General features: G+C 43.6%; 1 protein-coding gene across 1 annotated transcript in view; it reads left to right on the top strand.

The window, feature by feature from the left end:
• The window catches only part of LOC122793103 (annexin A1-like), a gene marked incomplete in the record, with an annotated part of 731,647 nt that overhangs the window by 254,125 nt on the left and 457,481 nt on the right, over positions 1–20,041 (top strand). Inside the window, 1 exon segment of the mRNA XM_044060835.1 lies at positions 15,313–15,392. Within this exon segment, the coding sequence (XP_043916770.1) occupies positions 15,313–15,392 (80 nt within the window).

The raw sequence follows: 20,041 nt of genomic DNA, 5'->3' as shown, positions 1-20,041 counted from the left end.
GTGCAGAAAACAAGGAAATGCAGGATTTATTGCATGCAGCTGAACAAGTTGGAAAGCATACTTTTCAATGTGGTTTTGATTCTTTGGAGGCCTCCTGCAGGGCCGCAGTTACGGGTTCTGTAGTTAGGAGGCATGGTTGGCTAAAGGAACAAAATCTGCCTGCTCATGTCAAAGTTAAATTTAAAATTAGATGCACCTTTACAGCATTGTTTGGTGTTAAGGCAGAAGAGGTGTTAAAGAAAATGGAGGACAAAGCTAAATCTATGCAAACTGTCAAAGATTTTTTACAAGTACAGCCACCTAGGTTTAGTAGACACTGGCCTACAAAGAATTGGTTCTTTCCTGTGTCAGACAGACCTCAAAGGGGCATATCCAGATGCCCTAGAGGCAGATCCCAGGCGCAAGGTTCATACAGGTCAAAGCAGAGGGGTGTTTCTACCTCCAAAGTTGGAGAAGACAAATTGCAACCATACAGGAAACAGTCCCAATGACTTCCCCCTGCTGGCACCAAGCACTTATGTCCTGGCAGCACCCTTAGGGGGAAAATTAGCACTTTTTTCTCAAAACTGACACATTATAACCCAGGACAAGTGGGTTCTAAATATAGTATCACAAGGCTACAAGTTCCATTTCCATACCCTGCCAAAGGCAAACAGCTGGCCAGATCTGCAAAAAAAATCAATGGGCAGAGGCGCAAAAACAAGTCTCATCCCTCATGGACATGGGGGCCATTCAACAAGTACCAGAGCAAGAGCAGGGACAAGGATTTTACTCAAGACTTTTCTTGGTACCCAGAAAGGACAAGGCCTGGAGACCAGTACTGGACCTATCTATTCTGAACACATTCCTGGATATACCAAAATTCAAAATGTTGACTTTGCAGCAGCTTCTGCCCATGCTGGGCAAGAATGCTTGGCTTGTGACTTTAGACCTAAAAGAGGCATACCTACATGTCCCAATCAGACAATCATGCAGAAGATACCTCCGATTCAAGGCTGGCACAATGCATTACCAGTTCTCTGCACTGCCCTTTGGCTTATCTACTATGTCCAGGGTCTTTACAAAGTGCCTGGCACCAGTAATTGCATTCTGCAGACAAAGAGGAATACAAATGTATCCTTACTTGGACGACTGTCTAATTCAAACAGAGAACAAGAACATTCTTCTACAGCATTTGGCATTTGTGAAAAGACTTCTAACATGCCTAGGGTACACAGTCAACGAAAATAAATCAAAACTAGTACCCTCTCAAGTGATAATATTCCTGGGTGCAAGCTTAAATACAACAGCCCAGATGACTTATCTCACGCCAGACAAAGGCAACTGACTACCTATTTCAAAATGTTGGCAACAAAGGCCCAGTTTTCTGCAAGAAAAATTCTGCAGGCTTTGGGCTTCCTGCATCCTACTAATTCCATATGCAAGACTGCATATGAGGAAACTTCAGTGGTACCTAAAAAGTGTTTGGACTCAACATTGCCACAGCCTAGAAACAATGATTACTCTCATTCCCAGCCTGCAACAGGAGTTTCGATGCTGGGCGAAGGCTTGTCACCAGAACAAGGGACAGCCATTCACATTACCCCCAGACAGGCAGATACTAACAATGGATGCTTCAGATTATGCCTGGGGAGCCCACATGGCAGGAAGATGCATTCAGGGCACATGGTCTTCAAACCAAATACATGTACATATCAATCAAAAAGAGATGCTAGCTGTTCAAAATGCCCTGACAGCCTTCAAGGACCTACTTCATCCAGGGCAACTACTGATAAAGACAGACAACACCAAACAAGCAGGGGGGCACACATTCTTTCCCTCTTTGCAGACTAACCATGACTTTGTGGGACACAGCATTGACTTACCAAGTACATCTGCAGGCACAATTCCTGCCAGGAAAGGAAAACACTCTGGCAGACGAACTAAGCAGAAACCTCATTGATCCCCACGAGTGGCAGCTGGACCCACAAGTCTTCAGCATGATAACAAGGAAATGGGGGTGCCCGGACATAGATCTATTTGCCTCCCCTCACAACTACCAACTAAAAAGATTCTGCACAAGGACGTATCACAGACAAGCAATGAAAATGGATGCCCTAAATTTCAGCTGGAAAAAAACTATCAGTATATGCCTTTCCTCCACTGCCTCTCCTCCCCAAGGTACTCCTAAAGGTCAGACAGGAGAAGCCAACGATGACACTGATTGCCCCAGACTGGCTCCACCAGCACTGGTATCCAATCCTAAGGAACTTGTCTCAATGCCCAACTTGGACCTTACCTCAAATACCTCATCTACTGTCCCCGCAAAACAATCAGATCCTACACAGCCAACTCAGTACTTTAAACCTGGCAGCTTGGCGGATAATGTAGTCATACAAAACACACCTCTCAGTAAAGCTGTGATGGATGTCATTTTAGAAGCCAAAAGGCCTAGTACTAGAAAATCTTATGCTGGAAAATGGAAGAGATTCTGTGCTTGGAACCAAGCACAAGGAACTGATACAGCTGTACCAAATGTTCCTCAGATTTTGCAATACTTAACTGAGATGCTGGACAAAGGCTTATCTTTTTCATTAATTAAAATTCATGCCTCTGCCATTTCGGCTCATTACAATACAGATCCACCAATCTTTTCTCATCCTTTATTAAAGAAGTACCTCAGAGGAGCCAAAAACTTAAGGCTTCCAGGGAGATCACCAATACCTACATGGGATCTCAACTATGTCTTGAAAAAACTCACCCTGCCTTCTTTTGAGCCAGCTGCTACAGTTGATAATAAAGTTTTTATCTTGGAAAACAGCTCTGCTCCTAGCAATAACTTCTGCAAGATGGGTTTCAGAGCTACAGGCACTCATGACTGTGGAACCTTTTATCATTTTTTATCCAGACAGGGTCTCTCTGAGGACAAACCCAACATTTATGCCTAAGGTGGTGTCCAGTGTGGCTCTTAACCAAACTATTCATCTGCCAACTTTTTATCCAAATCCACAGAACAAGGGGGAGAGAATTATTCATTCTTTGGATGTACACAGACAGCTTAGATTCTACTTGGACAGAACCAGAGTTTTCAGGAAAACAGAGCAATTACTAGTGGCATATGCTGCAGGATCACAAGGAAAGGCTATCTCAAAGAAGACTATTTCAAAGTGGATAGGCCACTGCATTCGTTTCTGCTATTTACACCATGGCAAGCCAGTGCCTAAGGGCATTAGGCTATATTCAGCCAGAGCTGCAGCCACTTCAGCAGCCTTTTCCAGAGGAGTACCAACCAAAGACATATTAGAGGCTGCTACTTGGATTTCAGTGCACACCTTTACAAGCACTATCATCTGCCACTCTATTCTAAATCCTGGGCAGGCTTTGCCACTGCAGTTCTGCAGGGCCTCATAGCTGCTCCTAATGCTGTTTAGGCCCAGCCTCCCAACCATAGCTTTGGGACTCTACCCAAATGTAATGACTGCAGCAGTGAAACACGAGGAACATAGTACAGTTGTGTACACTTACCATAAATGTAGATGTTCAAGTGTATTCACTGTTGTAGTCCAGGTTACCCACCCTCCATCCCCCTTTTTTCTGCTGAAACGTTTCTTTCCTTCTCTGATTTATACAACCTATGTGGTGTATTTGCTTGTAGATGAAGGTAATGTTTATATTGGTGTATGTGTTTTTATATATAAATATAAATTTTGGCTACCCTTTTAGGGGGCACCTGACATCTGGGGCAAGAAAAATTGAAGAAAATGGCGTTGGCTGCTTCTTTTATACCCCTGACGACCTGACATCAAGGAAGGGGCGACAGCAGTCGACGCAAGACCCAGGACTTTGGAATTCAGGCCGACTGAGGGCAACCTACCAGCAGGATTACCCAAATGTAATGACTGCAACAGTGAATACACTTGAACATCTACATTTATGGTAAGTGTACACAACTGTACTTTTCATGGCTCTCATTGTGTATAGCTCTTCATGTTTGTTGCCCTCTGCACTTAGATTTTCCATTTCCAGGTGTTGTTTTTCTGATTTATTCAGAAAATGTTGCTAAGATGAAGAAAGTTTTAACTACCTATTTTGAACCTGGTCCAAGATTTGTAAAAAATGTTTAAATACATTTTAGTATTTTTTTATAGACTGGAATACAACTGAACCCTACTATGCTGTGAAAGCGGTGCCTTCCCTGTGTTTTTGACTTTCTTAGTTGCATAAGTACAACCCATGGGATCATTCTTTATGCCTGGTCCCCAGCAGACATCTCCTGCTGTCTACACAACTAAACACTGTCATCACTGTCATGCCCCTTCATTTAAGCGTCTGATCATTTCCGTCTTGAATCAAAGCGGATGTAGTTTTTAAGTGATCAGACCTTTTCTAATAATTTAGTGTGACTTTCTGAGTTTTCTTTTACTATAGCTTGTTATCTTTTTAAATTATATTCAGAGCAGCTTGTATCCTAGTGTATTTACAAATTGTCCATGTTCTCATTATTATTTCAGAGTCTCTTGAAAGTTCATCTTTGTTGTTTCAGAAAGTCAAGAAACAGCATGTTGTTTGCCTTGCAATATATTCTTTTTTGTGTTTGCTGCTTTTGCTGTATTTTTTAGAACCATTCTTTTCTTTGCTTAATTATGATATATACTTGTGGTCAACACTTTTGAAATAAACACGGTGAACTCCACATTTTAAAGATGTTCTTCGTGTTTCACTGTTGCAGTCATCACACTTGGGTTATCTGCCTGCAGGTAGCCCTCAGTCGGGCCAAATACTAGAGTCTTGGGAATTCTGCGTCGGATGCTGTTGCCTCTTCCATTACATCAGGTTGTCAAGGGTGTAAAACATGCAGCCGATGCCATTACATCAGCTTTTCTTGCCACGTGGGAGCCCAAAGCAGAAGCAATTCGCAAGTGCTGGTCAGCCGCTACCTGAAATTTTCGTTTTTCGATTTTCAAACATGAAGTCTTCTAAAGCTAAGTACCCTATTGGGGATCCTTTTTTCTTGCTCTAACCGATGTCAGAAAAAGTTAACAATTGTCTTGCCTGTGGAAAGCAAATACCTCACAGAGATTTTCATTCTTACTGCGTCACCTGTTTAGGCCCAGACCACGACGTCCCTTGCTGTCCGTTTTGTGCCTTGTTCAATGCCTGAACTATTCGTTGTCGGGCTATTTTTGTCTTTAAATTCTTTCGCACTCATTCTCCATATTCTGAAATGGCTTCAATAAGTCATCCGACTACCGATCGTCTGAAAAAACGCAAGGATAAAGAGAGAGACAGACCGCATAGGTCCAAAACTGCCGACAGCGCTTCCGTTAAGCTAGTCGCCAGTCTACCAGTACTCAGTGAGGCGCTTTCGCAGCCCCTGTTACTTGCTTCTACTGTTTCGCAGGCCTCTACTGAGACCCATTTTGAGTCCAGTATGCAGCGAGATGCTTTTTCGACTATGGAACCTGCGGATGTCTCTAGCTTGGATGGGTCTGGAGCCACTGTGCAGGCACCGGCTTCTGAGGGTGTATTGAAACTTTCCGATGTTCGTATTAAACCGACTACTTCATTAATGACTAAAACTACCAAATTTCTCAGGCCCAGAGTTTGCACTGTGCCTAGGAAACCGACGACCAAAGCCCATTCTGAAGCTCCCATACCACAGAAGCAAATGCTTAGAATGGCTGAAGACCTTATTACTTTAATTAGGGCAAGCCAGCCTTCCCCCTCTAAAAGGCAAACAATTGATTTTCCTTCTGATTCTGCAGACCATGAGTCCGATGACTGTGACCCCTGTGATTGCCAGGGCATACCCTTATCTACCTATGAGGATTCAGATGCAGAAGATTCCATTCCCTCTGCCCCCCCCCTCCCCCCAGAGAACTTTTCTTTCAGTGAAACCTTGCATACCCTAAGAGAGCATGAATGAGAGATGAATGAGAGAGAATGCCAGGACTACCCACAGTCCAAAAAGAGACTCAGGGAATTTTTAGACTTTCCTCAGCATAGGCATCTAGCTATACCCCCTGTCTTGGATATTGTAGATGATATCTTCATGGAATCCAGACTTACCCCTGATATTTTACCACCAGCTCCTAGAAAGCCTGACAGGTACTACAGAGTACCTGACTCTCACAAATTTCTCTTTAAAAATCCCACTGCAGATCCAGAGATCATTTCCCAGGGACCTAAAGGGATTAAGGCTACTACAGCCAGAAACCCTACCCCTTCAGACAGGGATTCTAGGGCTATATACAGATGGGGTAAGAAGGTATATATCTCTGCAACTCTTGCCATCAAGGCTTTAAATTGCCAGTTTCACATGCTGAGGTACCATCAGCATATTATGGAACTAATTAAACAAAAAATATTGTTGATTCCTGATTGTGCAGAAAATAAAGATTTACAAGAGTTAATGCATTCTGCAAACCAAGTTGGTAAACATACTTTGCAGTGTGGTTTTGATACCTTAGAAGCATCTTGCAGGGCTGCTGTCACTGGGTCTATTCGGAGAAGGCATGCTTGGCTGAAGGAACAAATCTTGCCAGACCATGTCAAAGTAAAATTACTAGATGCTCCATTAAACCAAATATGTTTGTTTGACTCAAAAGCAGAAGTTCTTAAAAAGATGGAGGAAAAAGCTAAATCTATGCAAACTATTAAAGATTTCTTACAGGTACAGCCACCTAGATTCAGTAGCCATTGGCCTTCAAAAAATGGTCTTTTCCAGTCCCTTCCAGACCTTCTCAGCCCACACCCAGGGGCAACAGACCACAAAGACTACAGTCTCAGGGTATGCACAGATCTAAACAATGGAGTGCTCCCTCCTCAAAAACGGAGTGGTAAGCCACCCCCTTATGGAAAATGTTCACAATGACTTGTCCTTCATCCTTCCCAGCCATGCCCAAGTACTTGCACCCCTAGGAGGAAACCTCACCCTGCATGCAAAAAACTGGGAGTATGTTACCCAGGACCGATAGGTCTTAAACATTGTATCCCAGGGATACAGATTCTACTTCTACTCACTGCCATCCCCAAGTGGATTGCCAGACCTTACTCCAAACCAGTGGGCAGAGGCCCAAAAGCAAGTACTTTCTCTTCTTAGTATCAGGGCTATTCAACCTGTTCCAACAGAGCAAAGGGGACAGGGTTTCTACTCCAGACTATTCCTGGTGCCCAGAAAAGAGAACTCTTGGCGCCCTATTCTGGATCTGTCAACTGTCAACAACAAGGACTCCTGGCTAGTCACCCTAGACTTAAAAGAAGCTTATCTGCACATCCCTATAAGGGAATCTTGCAGAAAATATCTATGTTTCAGGGTAGGCTCTTTGCACTGTCAGTTCTCTGCACTTCCCTTTGGCTTATCTACTGCACCCAGGGTATTCCCAAAGTGCCTGGCTCCAGCCATTGCATACTGCAAGCAGAAAAATATTCAAATTTACCCATACTTGGACGATGGTCTGATTCAGGCGGACAGTCAGGAATTGCTACTTCAGCACCTAATGTTTGTAAAGAGACTCCTAACTTCTCTGGGGTATACCATCACTGAAAATAAATCACATCTGGTACCCAGCCAAAAGATTGTATTCCTGGGAGCAAGCTTGAACACAACTTCCCAGATGGCATGCCTCACTCCAGAAGGGCAGGTTTGTTTGACAAATTACTTCAAACTACTGGCCACCCAAACCCAGCTATCTGCAAGAAAAATACTGCAAACCCTAGGGTTCATGGCCTTATGCATTCTACTAATTCCGTATGCAAGACTGCATATGAGGAAACTTCAATGGTACTTAAAAAGTCTCTGGTGTCAACATTCTCAGGACCTGGAAACAGTGATTCCTATCATTCCTTGCCTATGGACAGAGTTCCTTTGGTGGACAGAGGCTTGCAACCACAACAAGGGACTCCCTTTCACTCAACCCCCTGCTGCCCAAACCCTGACAACAGATGCATCAGACTATGCTTGGGGGCTCACATGACAGGCAAATGCATTCAGGGCAAATGGAGCTCAGGACAAATTCACCTACATATCAATCAAAAAGAAATGTTAGCTGTACAGAATGCACTGACAGCCTTCAAATACCTTATCTTGCCAGGACAACTCTTGATAAAGACAGACAACACCACAGTTATGTGGTACATAAACAAGCAGGGGGAACTCATTCCTACCCACTCTGCAGGTTAGCCATGGCTCTGTGGAACACAGCCTTGAGCAATCAAGTGCACCTGCAAGCGCAATTCCTGCCAAGCAAACAAAATTCACTGATAGACGACTTAAGCAGAAATCTAATGGACCCACATGAGTGGAAACTGGAACCCAACTCATTCAAACTTCTAATACAGAGGTGGGGGACACCAGAGGTGGACCTCTTTGCTTCCCCCCAAGACCATCAACTGAGCAAATTTTGAACCAGAAATCCCCACAGCCAAGCATGGAAAGTGGATGCCCTATCCTTAACATGGGAAAACCTCTCAATCTATGCCTTTCCCCCTCTGCCCCTCCTTTCAAAAGTACTACTCAAGATCAAACAGGACAGGCCAAGGACAGTCCTTATTGCACCATACTGGCCATGCCAGCACTGGTACCCACTCCACGCAGTCTGACAGCAGTGTCACCCTGGCACCTACATCAGACCCCCTCTCTGCTGTCCCAGCTTTTACATCCTCAGCTGCAAACCCTGAACCTGGCAGCCTGGCTTATTCCATGAATACATCACCAGCAACCCTCAGCAAACAGGTTCTGGATGTTATCCTTGAGGCCAGGAGGTCTAGTACTAGGAAATCCTATTCAGAAAAGTGGAAAATATACTGTTCTTGGAGCCCATCTCAAGGAAAGGACACAGCCATGCCCACCTTACCTCACATCCTAGATTATTTAGCAGAGCTGCTCCACAAAGGCCTAGCCTTCTCATCAATTAAGATCCATGCCTGTGCCATCTCAGCTCATTACAATACTGAGCCACCCTTGTTCTCTCACCCTCTGATCAAACAGTTCCTGAGTGGAGCTAACAATTTAAGACCCCCAAGGAGAGCTCCCACTCCTGCCTGGGACCTTAACTTTGTACTAGAGAAGCTCACCCCCACCCCCTTTTGAGCCTGCTGCTACAGCAGAGTTAAAATTCCTGTCTTGGAAAACAGTCTTACTTCTAGCCATCACTTCAGCAAGAAGAGTGTCTGAGTTACAGGCCCTTATGGCTGTGGAACCCTTCTTTATCTTCCATGCGGACAGGGTTTCCATCAGGACTAACCCCTCATTTAAGCCCAAGGTGGTATCCAGTGTAGCTTTAAACCAATCCATCTATTTACCAACCTTTTTTCCTAATCCTCAGAGTAAAGGGGAAAGGATTCTGCACTCCTTGGACATGCACAGACAGCTCAAGTTCTACCATGACAGGACTAAACCTTTCAGAAAATCTGACTGCTAGTCTGCTTTGCTACAGGGGCAAAGGGCAAGGCTATTTCAAAGCAAACCATTTTTAAATGGATAGCACACTGCATCCATTTCTGCTACAAACACCATGGAAACCTACCCCTCAGGGGATCAGACCTCATTACACTAGGGCTACCTCAACCTCAACAGCATTTCTCAGGGCAGTCCCTACCAGGGACATTCTGGAAATTGCAACCTGGAGATGTTCATCGTGTTTCACTGTTGCAGTCATTACTCTTGGGTTATCTTGCTGGCAGGCTACCCTCAGTCAGCCAGAATTCCAAAGTCTAGGTCCGGCGTTGGTTGCTGTTGCCTCTTCCCTGACGTCAGTGCGCCAGGGGTATAAAAGATGTAGCCGACGCCATTTTCTTCAGTCTTTCTTGCCGCGCGGTGCCCGAAGTAAAAGCAGTTTGCAAGTGCCGGTCAGCTGACTCCTGAGATTTTCAAATCTGAATTTCAGAACCAAAGTCTTCATTAAAGCTAAGTACCCCGTTGGGGAAACTTTTTTCTTGCTCCAGACCAATGTCAGAAAAAGTTAACAATTGTATTTCTTGTGGGAAGCAAATACCTCATAAGGATTTTCACTCTTACTGTATTCCTTGCCTAGGCCCTGATCACAACGTTGCTAGCTGTCGGTTTTGTGTTAGATTTAACCAACGCACTATCAAGCATCGGTTCGATTTTGCATTTCATTACTTTGGCCGAAGATTTAATTATATAATGCCGGCGGAACAGCCGACAACTGGAGGTTAACGCAAGGACAAGGGTAGGCATCCGATGTCCAAAACCGATGATGAAGCCCCTTCTAGGCCAGTCGCTGGTTTGCCGGTTCTCAGTGAGGCGCTTTTTCAGCCCCTGGCACCCGCTACCTCAGAGCCACAGGCCGCTACCGACTCCCACGTGGAGCCGACTGGGCCTCTGGAAACTCAAGGTATTGGACACTCGGAAATCACTCCCTCAGATGAGTCCGGAGCCGCTGAGCAGGCATCGGCTTCTGAGGGTGTCTTCAGACCTACACAACTATATGTTAAGCCATCTTCAGCTTCAAAGACAAAGACTAAAGCAGCTCTAAAGACAAAGAAACAAGTACAGCATTCTCCTACTCAGACTTCCATGCCTAAAAAACAGATGCTCAAAATGGCCGAAGAACTAATTACTTTGATCAGGGGCTCCCATCCGCCTCCTAATAAGAGGCCTAGGCAAGAGACAGAGTATGATTCTTCTGATCAGGTATCTATTTCCTCTGATTCCTCTTCTGAACAGGATTACTCCATGCTTCCCTATGAGGATTCTGATGCTGAAGAATCCATTCCTTCAGCCTCTCCTCCTGAGGACTATTCTTTTGGGGAAACACTGCATACTATGAGGGAGCATTTCCATTGGGAGAGCCAGGATTATTCTGAATCTAAGAAAAGGCTCAGAGACTTTCTGCTTCTTCTTCAGCACAGACCCCTTGCTGTTCCACCTGTTCCAGACATTGTAGATGATGTATTTTCAGAGTCCGGACTGTCCCCTGACTCTTTACCCCTTGCACCTGCTAAGCCAGACAGATACTACAGGGTCCCGGATTCTCATAAATTCCTATATAAAAACCCCACTGCTGACCCAGAATCTATATCTCAGGGTCCCAAGGGGGTTAAAGCTTCCACTGCAAAAAAAACTGTCCCCTCTGATAGGGATTCTAGGGCTCTAGACAGATGGGGGAAAAAAGTTTACACTTCTGCCACCCTGGCTGTAAGGGCTTTAAATTGTCAATTTCATATGCTTAAATATCAGCAATATTTAATGTCTCTACTTAAACAGAAAATGTTGACAAATACTGAATGTTTAGAGAACAAGGAATTGCAGGATTTATTGCATACTTTGCAATGTGGTTATGATTCACTGGAGGCCTCTTGCAGGGTTGCTGTTACAGGTTCTGTTATTAGAAGGCATGCTTGGTTAAAGGAACAGAATATGCCTGATTATGTTAAAGCAAAATTACTAGATGCACCATTACAGCATGATACTTTGTTTGGTACTAAAGCAGAAGAGTTGTTGAAAAAAATGGAGGCTAAAGCAAAATCCATGCAGACAGTCAAGGATTTCTTACAGGTACAGCCACCCAGGTTTAGCAGGAACTGGCCTTCTAAAAATTGGTCCTTTCCAGTCTCAGACAGACCACAAAGAGGCAGATACAGGTGTCCCAGAGGCAGATCTCAGCCCCAAGGCTCATACAGGCCTAAACAGTGGGGTGCTACAACAAGGGTCTGCCATTCAGTTTACCCACAGCCAGATAGACACTGACAACGGATGCATCAGATTATGCCTGGGGGGCCCATATGGCAGGAAAATGTATTCAGGGGACATGGCCTGCAAACCAGTTGCATCTTCACATCAGTCAAAAAGAGATGCTAGCTCTACAAAATGCCCTAACAGCTTTCAAGGACCTGCTTCATCCAGGACAGTTACTGATAAAGACAGACAACACTACGGTCATGTGGTACATAAGCAAGCAGGGAGGTAAACATTCGTACCCCCTCTGCAGACAAGCAATGACCTTATGGGACACAGCATTGGCTTTTTAAGTTCACCTGCATGCACAATTCCTGCCAGGAAAAACAAATACTCTGGCAGACGAACTAAGCAGAAACCTCAATGATCCCCACGAATGGAAACTGTATCCACAAGTCTTCAACATGGTAATAAGGAAATGGGGATGCCCAGACATAGATCTATTTGCCTCCCCTCACAACTGACAATTGCAGAGATTGCACAAGGATTTACCACAAGCAAGTATGGAAAGTGGACGCCCTATCATTCAGCTGGAAAAATCTAACAGTGTATGCTTTTCCCCCACTGCCTCTCCTTCCCAGAGTACTCCTAAAGGTCAGACAAGAGAAGCCAAAAATGATTCTGATTGCAGCAGACTGGCCACGCCCACACTGGTACCCAGTCCTAAAGAGCTTGTCTCAAGGTCCAACATGGATATTGCCTCAAACGTCTCACTTGCTGACCCAACAAAACAATCAGATCCTGCACAGCCAACACAGAACCTTAAACCTGACAGCATGGCGGATAATGTAGCCATTCAGAACACTCCTCTTTCAAAAGCTGTTATGGATGTTGTCTTGGAGGCCAGGAGGCCCAGTACCAGAAAATCTTATGCAGAAAAAAAGAAGAGATTCTGTGCTTGGAACCAGGAACAAGGCATTAACACGTCTGTACCAAATATTCCTCAGATTTTACAATACCTAACTGAGTTGCTGAACAAAGGCCTTTCTTTCTCATCAGTATGATTCCTGCCTCTGTCATTTCTGCACATTACAATATGGAGCCACCTATCTTTTCTCATCCTTTAATAAGGCAGTACCTCAGAGGGTCCAAAAACATTAGGCCTCCAGGGAGAGCACCAATTCCGGCCTGGGACCTCAATTATGTTTTGGAAAAATGTACACTGCCTCCTTTCGAGCCAGCATCTACAGCAGATATAAAATTCTTATCCTGGAAAACAGCCATAACCTCTGCAAGGCGAGTCTCGGAGTTACAAGCACTCATGGCTGTGGAACCTTTCATCATTTTTCATCCAGACAGGGTTTCTCTGAGGACAAACCCTACATTTATGCCTAAGGTGGTGTCCAGTGTGGCCCTCAACCAAACCATTCACTTGCCTACCTTTTACCCAAATCCACAGAACAAGGGTGAGAAAATTCTGCATTCTTTGGACATACACAGGCAGTTGCGTTTCTGCTTGGACAGAACTAAAGCTTTCAGAAAGACTGAACACTTTTAGTGTCGTATGCTGCAGGATCACAAGGAAAGGCTATCTCAAAACAGACTATTTCTAAATGGATAGGCCATTGCATCCATTTCTGCTACTTTCAACATGGCAAATCAGTGCCTGAGGGCATTAGACCTCATTCCACCAGAGCAGCAGCCACTTCAGCAGCCTTCCTCAGAGAAGTACCAACCAAAGAAATCTTAAAGGCTGCAACTTGGAGTTCAGTGCACACCTTTACAAAGAACTACCACTTGCCTCTCTACTCTAAGTCCAGAGCAGGCTTCGCCACTGCAGTTCTGCAGGGCCTCATAGCCTCTCCTAATCCTATTTAGTCCAGCCACCCATCCTCAGCTTTGGGATTCTACTCAAGAGTAATGACTGCAACAGTGAAACACGATGAACATAGTACAGTTGTGTACCTACCATAAATGTAGATGTTAGAGTGTATTCACTGTTGCAGTCCAGGTTACCCACCCACCATCCCCCTTCTCTTTGCTGGGACTTATCTGCACTTCTCTATCCTATACAACCTTTTTGGAGTATTTGATTGTAGATGAAGGAAATGTTCTTTTTGTGCATGCATTTCTTATTGGTATATTTTTCAGCCTACCTATTTGGGGCACCTGACATCTGGGGCAAGAAAAACTGAAGAAAATGGCGTTGGCTGCATCTTTTATACCCCTGGTGCACTGACATCAGGGAAGAGGTGACAGCAACCGACGCCGGACCTAGACTTTGGAATTCTGGCCAACTGAGGGTAGCCTGCCAGCAGGATAACCCAAGAGTAATGACTGCAACAGTGAATACACTCGAACATCTACATTTATGGTAGGTGCACAACTGTACTTTGTGTACACACCTTCACCAAGCATTACCACTTACCTATCTTTTCCAAATCCAGAGCTGGATTTGCAACAGCAGACTTAAAAGGCCTGCTAGCCAGCCCTAATACTGCTTGACTGCCTCCACCCTTCCTCATCTTTGGGAATCAACCCAAGTTTGATGACTGCAACAGTGAAACACGAAGAACATAGTACAGTTGTGCACACTTACCATAAATGTAGATGTTAGAGTGTATTCACTGTTGCAGTCTTGGTTACCCTCCCTCCAGCCCCCTGTCTTTTCTATACTTTCTACCTATCCTCTTTTTTGGCCATATCTTATGGAAATGGTATTTACTTTTTACTGGAGGTTTTCCACACCATGTGATTGCTTCCTATTTTGGGAGCTCCTGACATCTGGGGCAAGAAAAACTGATGTAATGGCGTTGGCTGCATGTTTTATACCCCTGATGACCTGATGTCATGGAAGAGGCGATAGCATCCAACACAGAAATCGCAAGACTCTGGTGTTCGGGCTGGCTGAGGGCTACCTGCAGGCAGATAACCCAAGTGTGATGACTGCAACAGTGAATACATTCGAACATCTACATTTATGGTAAGTCTACATAACTGTACTTTTTATTTCATAAATGTCTGGCAGTGAATAAAGGTATTGAAAGTAAAGCAGCTATCGGTGCCATTTATTAGGAACTACAGCTAGGGAATGTACATATGCAAGTCTGTCTGTTAACTGTTAAGAATTACTATTTTTCGCCATAAGATTGTCTTTTCTTGCATCCTTGTTTAAGAGCTTCTGACACCTCAGTGAAAATTATGAAGGTGATAAAATGTACAATTCTCTTTGCATTTCTCACAAATTCTTCTTTTGTGGTACTTGATATCATGAAAATTTGCTTGCATGCACATTTTTTCTTCTACAATTTTCATTGAATTTTGTTCCTCTGCTGTCTCTTTCTTGTCTAGTACTGTGACATCATAGCCTATTGTTGGAAAAAAACTTTTATGTGATAATAATTGTGTTATGTCCGCAGGAGGCAACATAGAAATGCATTATTCCTTTTAATGTTTGTTAGTTAAATAGAAATAAATGAGGAACAATAAGTCATTGTCGGGCTTTGTAACTAACAAGGTACTGCTAAGAGGTGTCAGTTGCTGTCTGAATGCTACTCTTGTGTCTCCCTTAGTAGCATTCGTCCTTATGACTATGTGTGTGCCAGGTATTAGATTTTTATTAGCTGCCTCATTTGTATTCTAATAACATGGTGAATTTACTGAGCAACTTAACTTTTTATTTAAATTTTCAGAACTGAAGAGAGACCTAGCAAAAGACATTGCATCTGATACCTCAGGAGATTTTAAAAAGGTCTTGGTCATTTTAGCAGAGGTATGACATTACAAGAGACGTTACTGTACTGATCTGTATTGTGTCTGTAATTGTTTTCAAATAAGCACTAATGAAATTCGCATTCTGTTACAGTGAGAAGAGAGGGGGTGATATTGAGTACTGGGGCCAGTGTATTTGTCAGGGTACTGGGCTTTGACATGCACCACAATGTTGAGTCTTAAGCAGTGCACCAACACAGACAAGTCCCTAGCAATACTGTAAGTAGAACTGTTCAAAGAATTGAAACAAGATCAGTAAGGGACCAATGTCCCCCTGTTTTGTACACCCATTCCCCATCTAACTTATGCAAATATCTGGGGTCACATTCTCTCAACCCACTGTGTTCCATCTTGCCAGCCCAGTTGCCCTTACTTTTTACCTTTTGCCAGGCAGGCCTCCCAACTCCTTGGGGGCGGAGTGCAGTGGTACTAATTCTCAAGGCCAGGGGCCAAGGTCTCTGAAAGGAGATGATTGAGCAGGAATAGAATTCATCATCAAATATCCAACAGTCAGATGATATCTGTATACAGTGACGTCATGGCATCTGCTCCTCCTATTCTTCAAGCAAGACTAAACCTGCAGAGCCACCATATCTTTTCCAGAGGTTATCTGCAAGCAACAAAAAATGCCACACTGTCTCTCTGAAATAGGTCAGCTGTCTGAGTGTCACAAAATCCCTTTCCCTTCTTGTTGAACATTACACCTTCTGGGTCCATTTCCCAAATAGCAGTTGCTAGCACCACATACATATACAGTGTTTCTTCTTAGCAGGCATTCTAGAATGGTCTCTGTTTCATACTAGTCAATGTTGTATGTATATTTGGTGGAAGATGACTTACAGTACTGTGGGACTAAATCTTTCAATGAGAACTGAAAGTTGTGGCACACCTCATCACGAAGGGCTTTTCATCCAGAAAAAAGGAGGTCATTGTCCCACTGTACTCATCCCTCATTAGACCCATTATAGAATACAACGCCCCATTTGGTATGTACCTCTCAATACATCTGCAACAACTGGAAAGGCCTCAGAAATACCTCACTAAAAGAATCACAGGCCTAAAGCAGATGCCCTATGCTGACCGCCTTAAAAAACTCCAGCTATACTCTGTTCTCTGCTTAACATACAAGGCCATGTCAAATCCAGAGCTGTTGGACATGCTACACTTAAAGAAATCCCAATCCTCAGAGCTACGGATCTAAACCTTGTCATCACAATAAACAAAACATGCTGGAGGATCGTTTCTGACCCAGAGACTCCCAGACTCTGGAATAGATTGCCCATACATGTCAAGCAGAGTGCCTCTTTGGACCTCTTCAAGAGGAACCGTCCAGGAAAGTAAACAATGTGGGAAGAAATAGCCAGGGAATTGTCCTAGGGCTGATAGCCTAGTACCAACCTATGAACCTATGAACCTATATTGGCTTGCTTGACATGCTTTGAAGGCTGTTATTTTGCTTTGCAGATTAGTTTTGCACATTTTGTTTACTTCTTTACCCTGTTCTTGAACACTTTGGGTTTTGAAATAGAAGCTAAATTCAAACCTTGGGGAGACTGAGTAGTCCTGAGTCATACGCTCTTGAATACCTTACTAAAAATGACTTGGAAAGACTTCTGATTGCAGATTATTTTGTTTTTAAACTATATTTACATCGTTTCTTCACTGTAAACAAAGGAACATCATAAAATCTGAACCTGTTTCTCAGTTTGCAGTCTTCGCCTGCTGGTCTTTCAGAAACATCCCATTCCTGAGTAGCATAATAAGCAGCCTGCATCTGTCATCTTTATCCGCATGTGTTCCTAGTATAAAATTAATTTCTAAAATTATGCAAATAGCTAATTGCCTATTCACCCCAATTACCTACTCCTGCAAATTCACACAGAAATATGATAAAATAATAACATTTGTAGTGGATGTAGCAGACGTCTTATTTTTGTCTTCGCTGTATTCAGTTTCAAAGTTCTGAATAAAAGCTAACAGTATGTAAAAACAACACATGCCCTCAAATCCATACTCTTCCTCCACCTCCCCTCTACCCAATCCTGGGTTTACCCCAATAAATTTCAAGTTTCGTTAAATATTTGTAATCCAGTTATGACCACTTTATACAAGATTTCTGCTAGCACTGCAAATGTTTGCTAAACTTTTTGGGTTCTTTTTACTGCTTGTCAGCTCACCTTGACCTCAACATTTGAATAAAAGTCTGCAAACAGTTTACTTTCAGACTGTCAGTGAAACTAGGAAGGTAGACCAAAGTTAAAGTACTGGCATTTGCTTATGAACCATTTCTGTGACATCCAGAAAGTGTCCCAGTAAACATACTTTATTGACAGTTTAGTCAAATCCACAACAGGGTCTGTTTTGGAGTCTGTCTTCCCAAAAGCCATCTGCTTAGGGCAAGAACATATGTGCTTCAGATCCCTCCCTGCAGCTTTGAAGGTAGAATACCAGGGTTCAACATCTGGAGACAATAAACTGATAATCTTTGGTATTGCATAAACATTGCATCACTTACTCAGGTGGATTAATTGTAGATCGGTGCTGTGATGAATACTTTTTTTCACTCTTTTTATACATATACTCTTATATTCCTAGTTGTCTGGTCAAGTACTGAAGTCTTGTTTTCACTGGCAAAAAAGAAAGTATGCAGCAGGTTGTTGATCAAAAGCCAGAAGATGTTCTTCGTGTTTCTCTGTTGCAGTCATTACATTTAGGTTATCTGCCTGCAGGTAGCCCGCAGCCAGCCTGAATACCAGAGTCTTGGATTCCTGCGTCAGATGCTGTCTCTTCTTCCATGACGTCAGGTCGTCAAGGGTATAAAACATGCAGCCGATGCCATTACATCAGTCTTTCTTGTCACGTGGTGTCCGAAGCAGAAGCTGTTCACAAGTGGTGGTTGGCCGAATCCTGAAATTTTCGTTTTTGAGTTTCAGAACCGAAGTCTTCGAAAAAAGCTAAGTACCCTGTTGGGATCCTTTTTCTTGCTCTTAACCGATGTCAGTAAAAGTTAACAATTGTCTTACCTGTGGAAAGCAAATACCTCATAAAGATTTTCATTCATACTGCATTCCTTGCTTAGTCCTAGACCACGACGTTCCTCCCTGTCAGTTTTGTGCCTTATTCAACCCCCGAACTATTCGTCATCGGTCTATTTTCCCAGCAAATTATTTTGGTTCTTAGTTTAACTATCCAGAAATGGCTTTGGTAAGCCGTCCGACTACCAATATTCTGAAAAAACGAAAGGATAAAGACAGAGACAGACCTCATAGGTCCAAAACTGCCGACGACGCTTCCGTTAAGCTAGTTGCTAGTTTGCCGGTACTCAGTGAAGTGCTTTCGCAGCCCCTGATACCCACTACTTCAGATTCGCAGGACTCTACTGAGACCCATTCGGAGTCCGGTATGCCACGAGATGCCTCTTCGACTATCGAACCTGCGGATGTCACTACCTTGGATGGGTCTGGAGCCGCTGTGTAGGCACCAACTTCTGAGGGTGTATTCAGGCCTACAGATTTGCATTTTAAACTGACGCCGTCTTCTTCATCAAGGCCTAAAACTCGACCCACGCCTAGAAAACCGACGTCCAAACCACATGGTCAGGCCCATATGCCTAAAAAACAAATGCTTAGAATGGCTGAAGACCTTATTACTTTAATTAGGGGAAGCCAGCCTTCCCCCTCTAAGAGACCTAGAACTGATTTTCCTTCTGATTCTTCTGATCAGGATTCTGAAATTTCTGTTTTTTCTGATTACCAGGATTTGCCCTTATCTACCTATGAGGATTCTGATGCAGAGGATTCCATTCCCCCTGCTTCCCCTCCAGAAGATTTTTCTTTTGGTGAAAGCTTGCACACTCTTAGGGAGCATTTCCGCTGGGAAAGCCAGGATTACTCTGACTCCAAAAAGAGGCATAGGGAAGTCTTACTCCTCCCTCAACACAGGCCTTTAGCTATCCCTCCTGTTCTGGACATTGTAGATGATGCCTTCTTGGAATCTAGCCTGGCCCCAGACAGTTTACCTCCAGCTCCCAGAAAACCTTACAGATGTTACAGAGTACCTGACTCTCACAAGTTCCTCTTCAAGAATCCTACTGTGGATCCAGAGACCATTTCCCAAGGACCAAAGGGCATTAAGGCTACTGCTGCCAAAAACCCTACCCCCTCTAATAGCTATTCCAGGGCCTTGGACATATGGGGTAAGAAAGTATACACTTCTGCTACTTTGGCCATTAGGGCCTTAAATTGCCAGTTTCATATGTTAACGTATCAGCAGCATGTTATGGGACTACTTAAACATAAAATTATTTTGATTCCTGACTGTGCTGAACATAAAGAATTACAGGATTTAATGCATTCTGCTGATCAAGTTGGTAAACATACTTTGCAATGTGGTTTTGACTCTTTAAAAGCATCTTAGAAGACATGCTTGGCTTAAGGAGCAAAACATGCCAGATCATGTTAAAGCTAAATTACTGGATGCTCCTTTAAACCAAGACCGCCTGTTTGGCAACAAAGCAGAAGAAGTCCTTAGAAAAATGTAGGAAAAAGCTAAATCTATGCAAACTGTTAAAGATTTCCTGCAAGTACAGCCTCCCAGATTTAGTAGGCATTGGCCTTCTAAAAATTGGTCCTTTCCATTCTCCTCCAGTCC

The sequence above is a fragment of the Protopterus annectens genome, chromosome 2.part0 (assembly GCF_019279795.1).
Source record: "Protopterus annectens isolate FY-2018-M chromosome 2.part0, PAN1.0, whole genome shotgun sequence".
NCBI lineage: Eukaryota > Metazoa > Chordata > Ceratodontiformes > Protopteridae > Protopterus > Protopterus annectens.
This window is presented reverse-complemented; position numbering and strand designations above follow the sequence as displayed.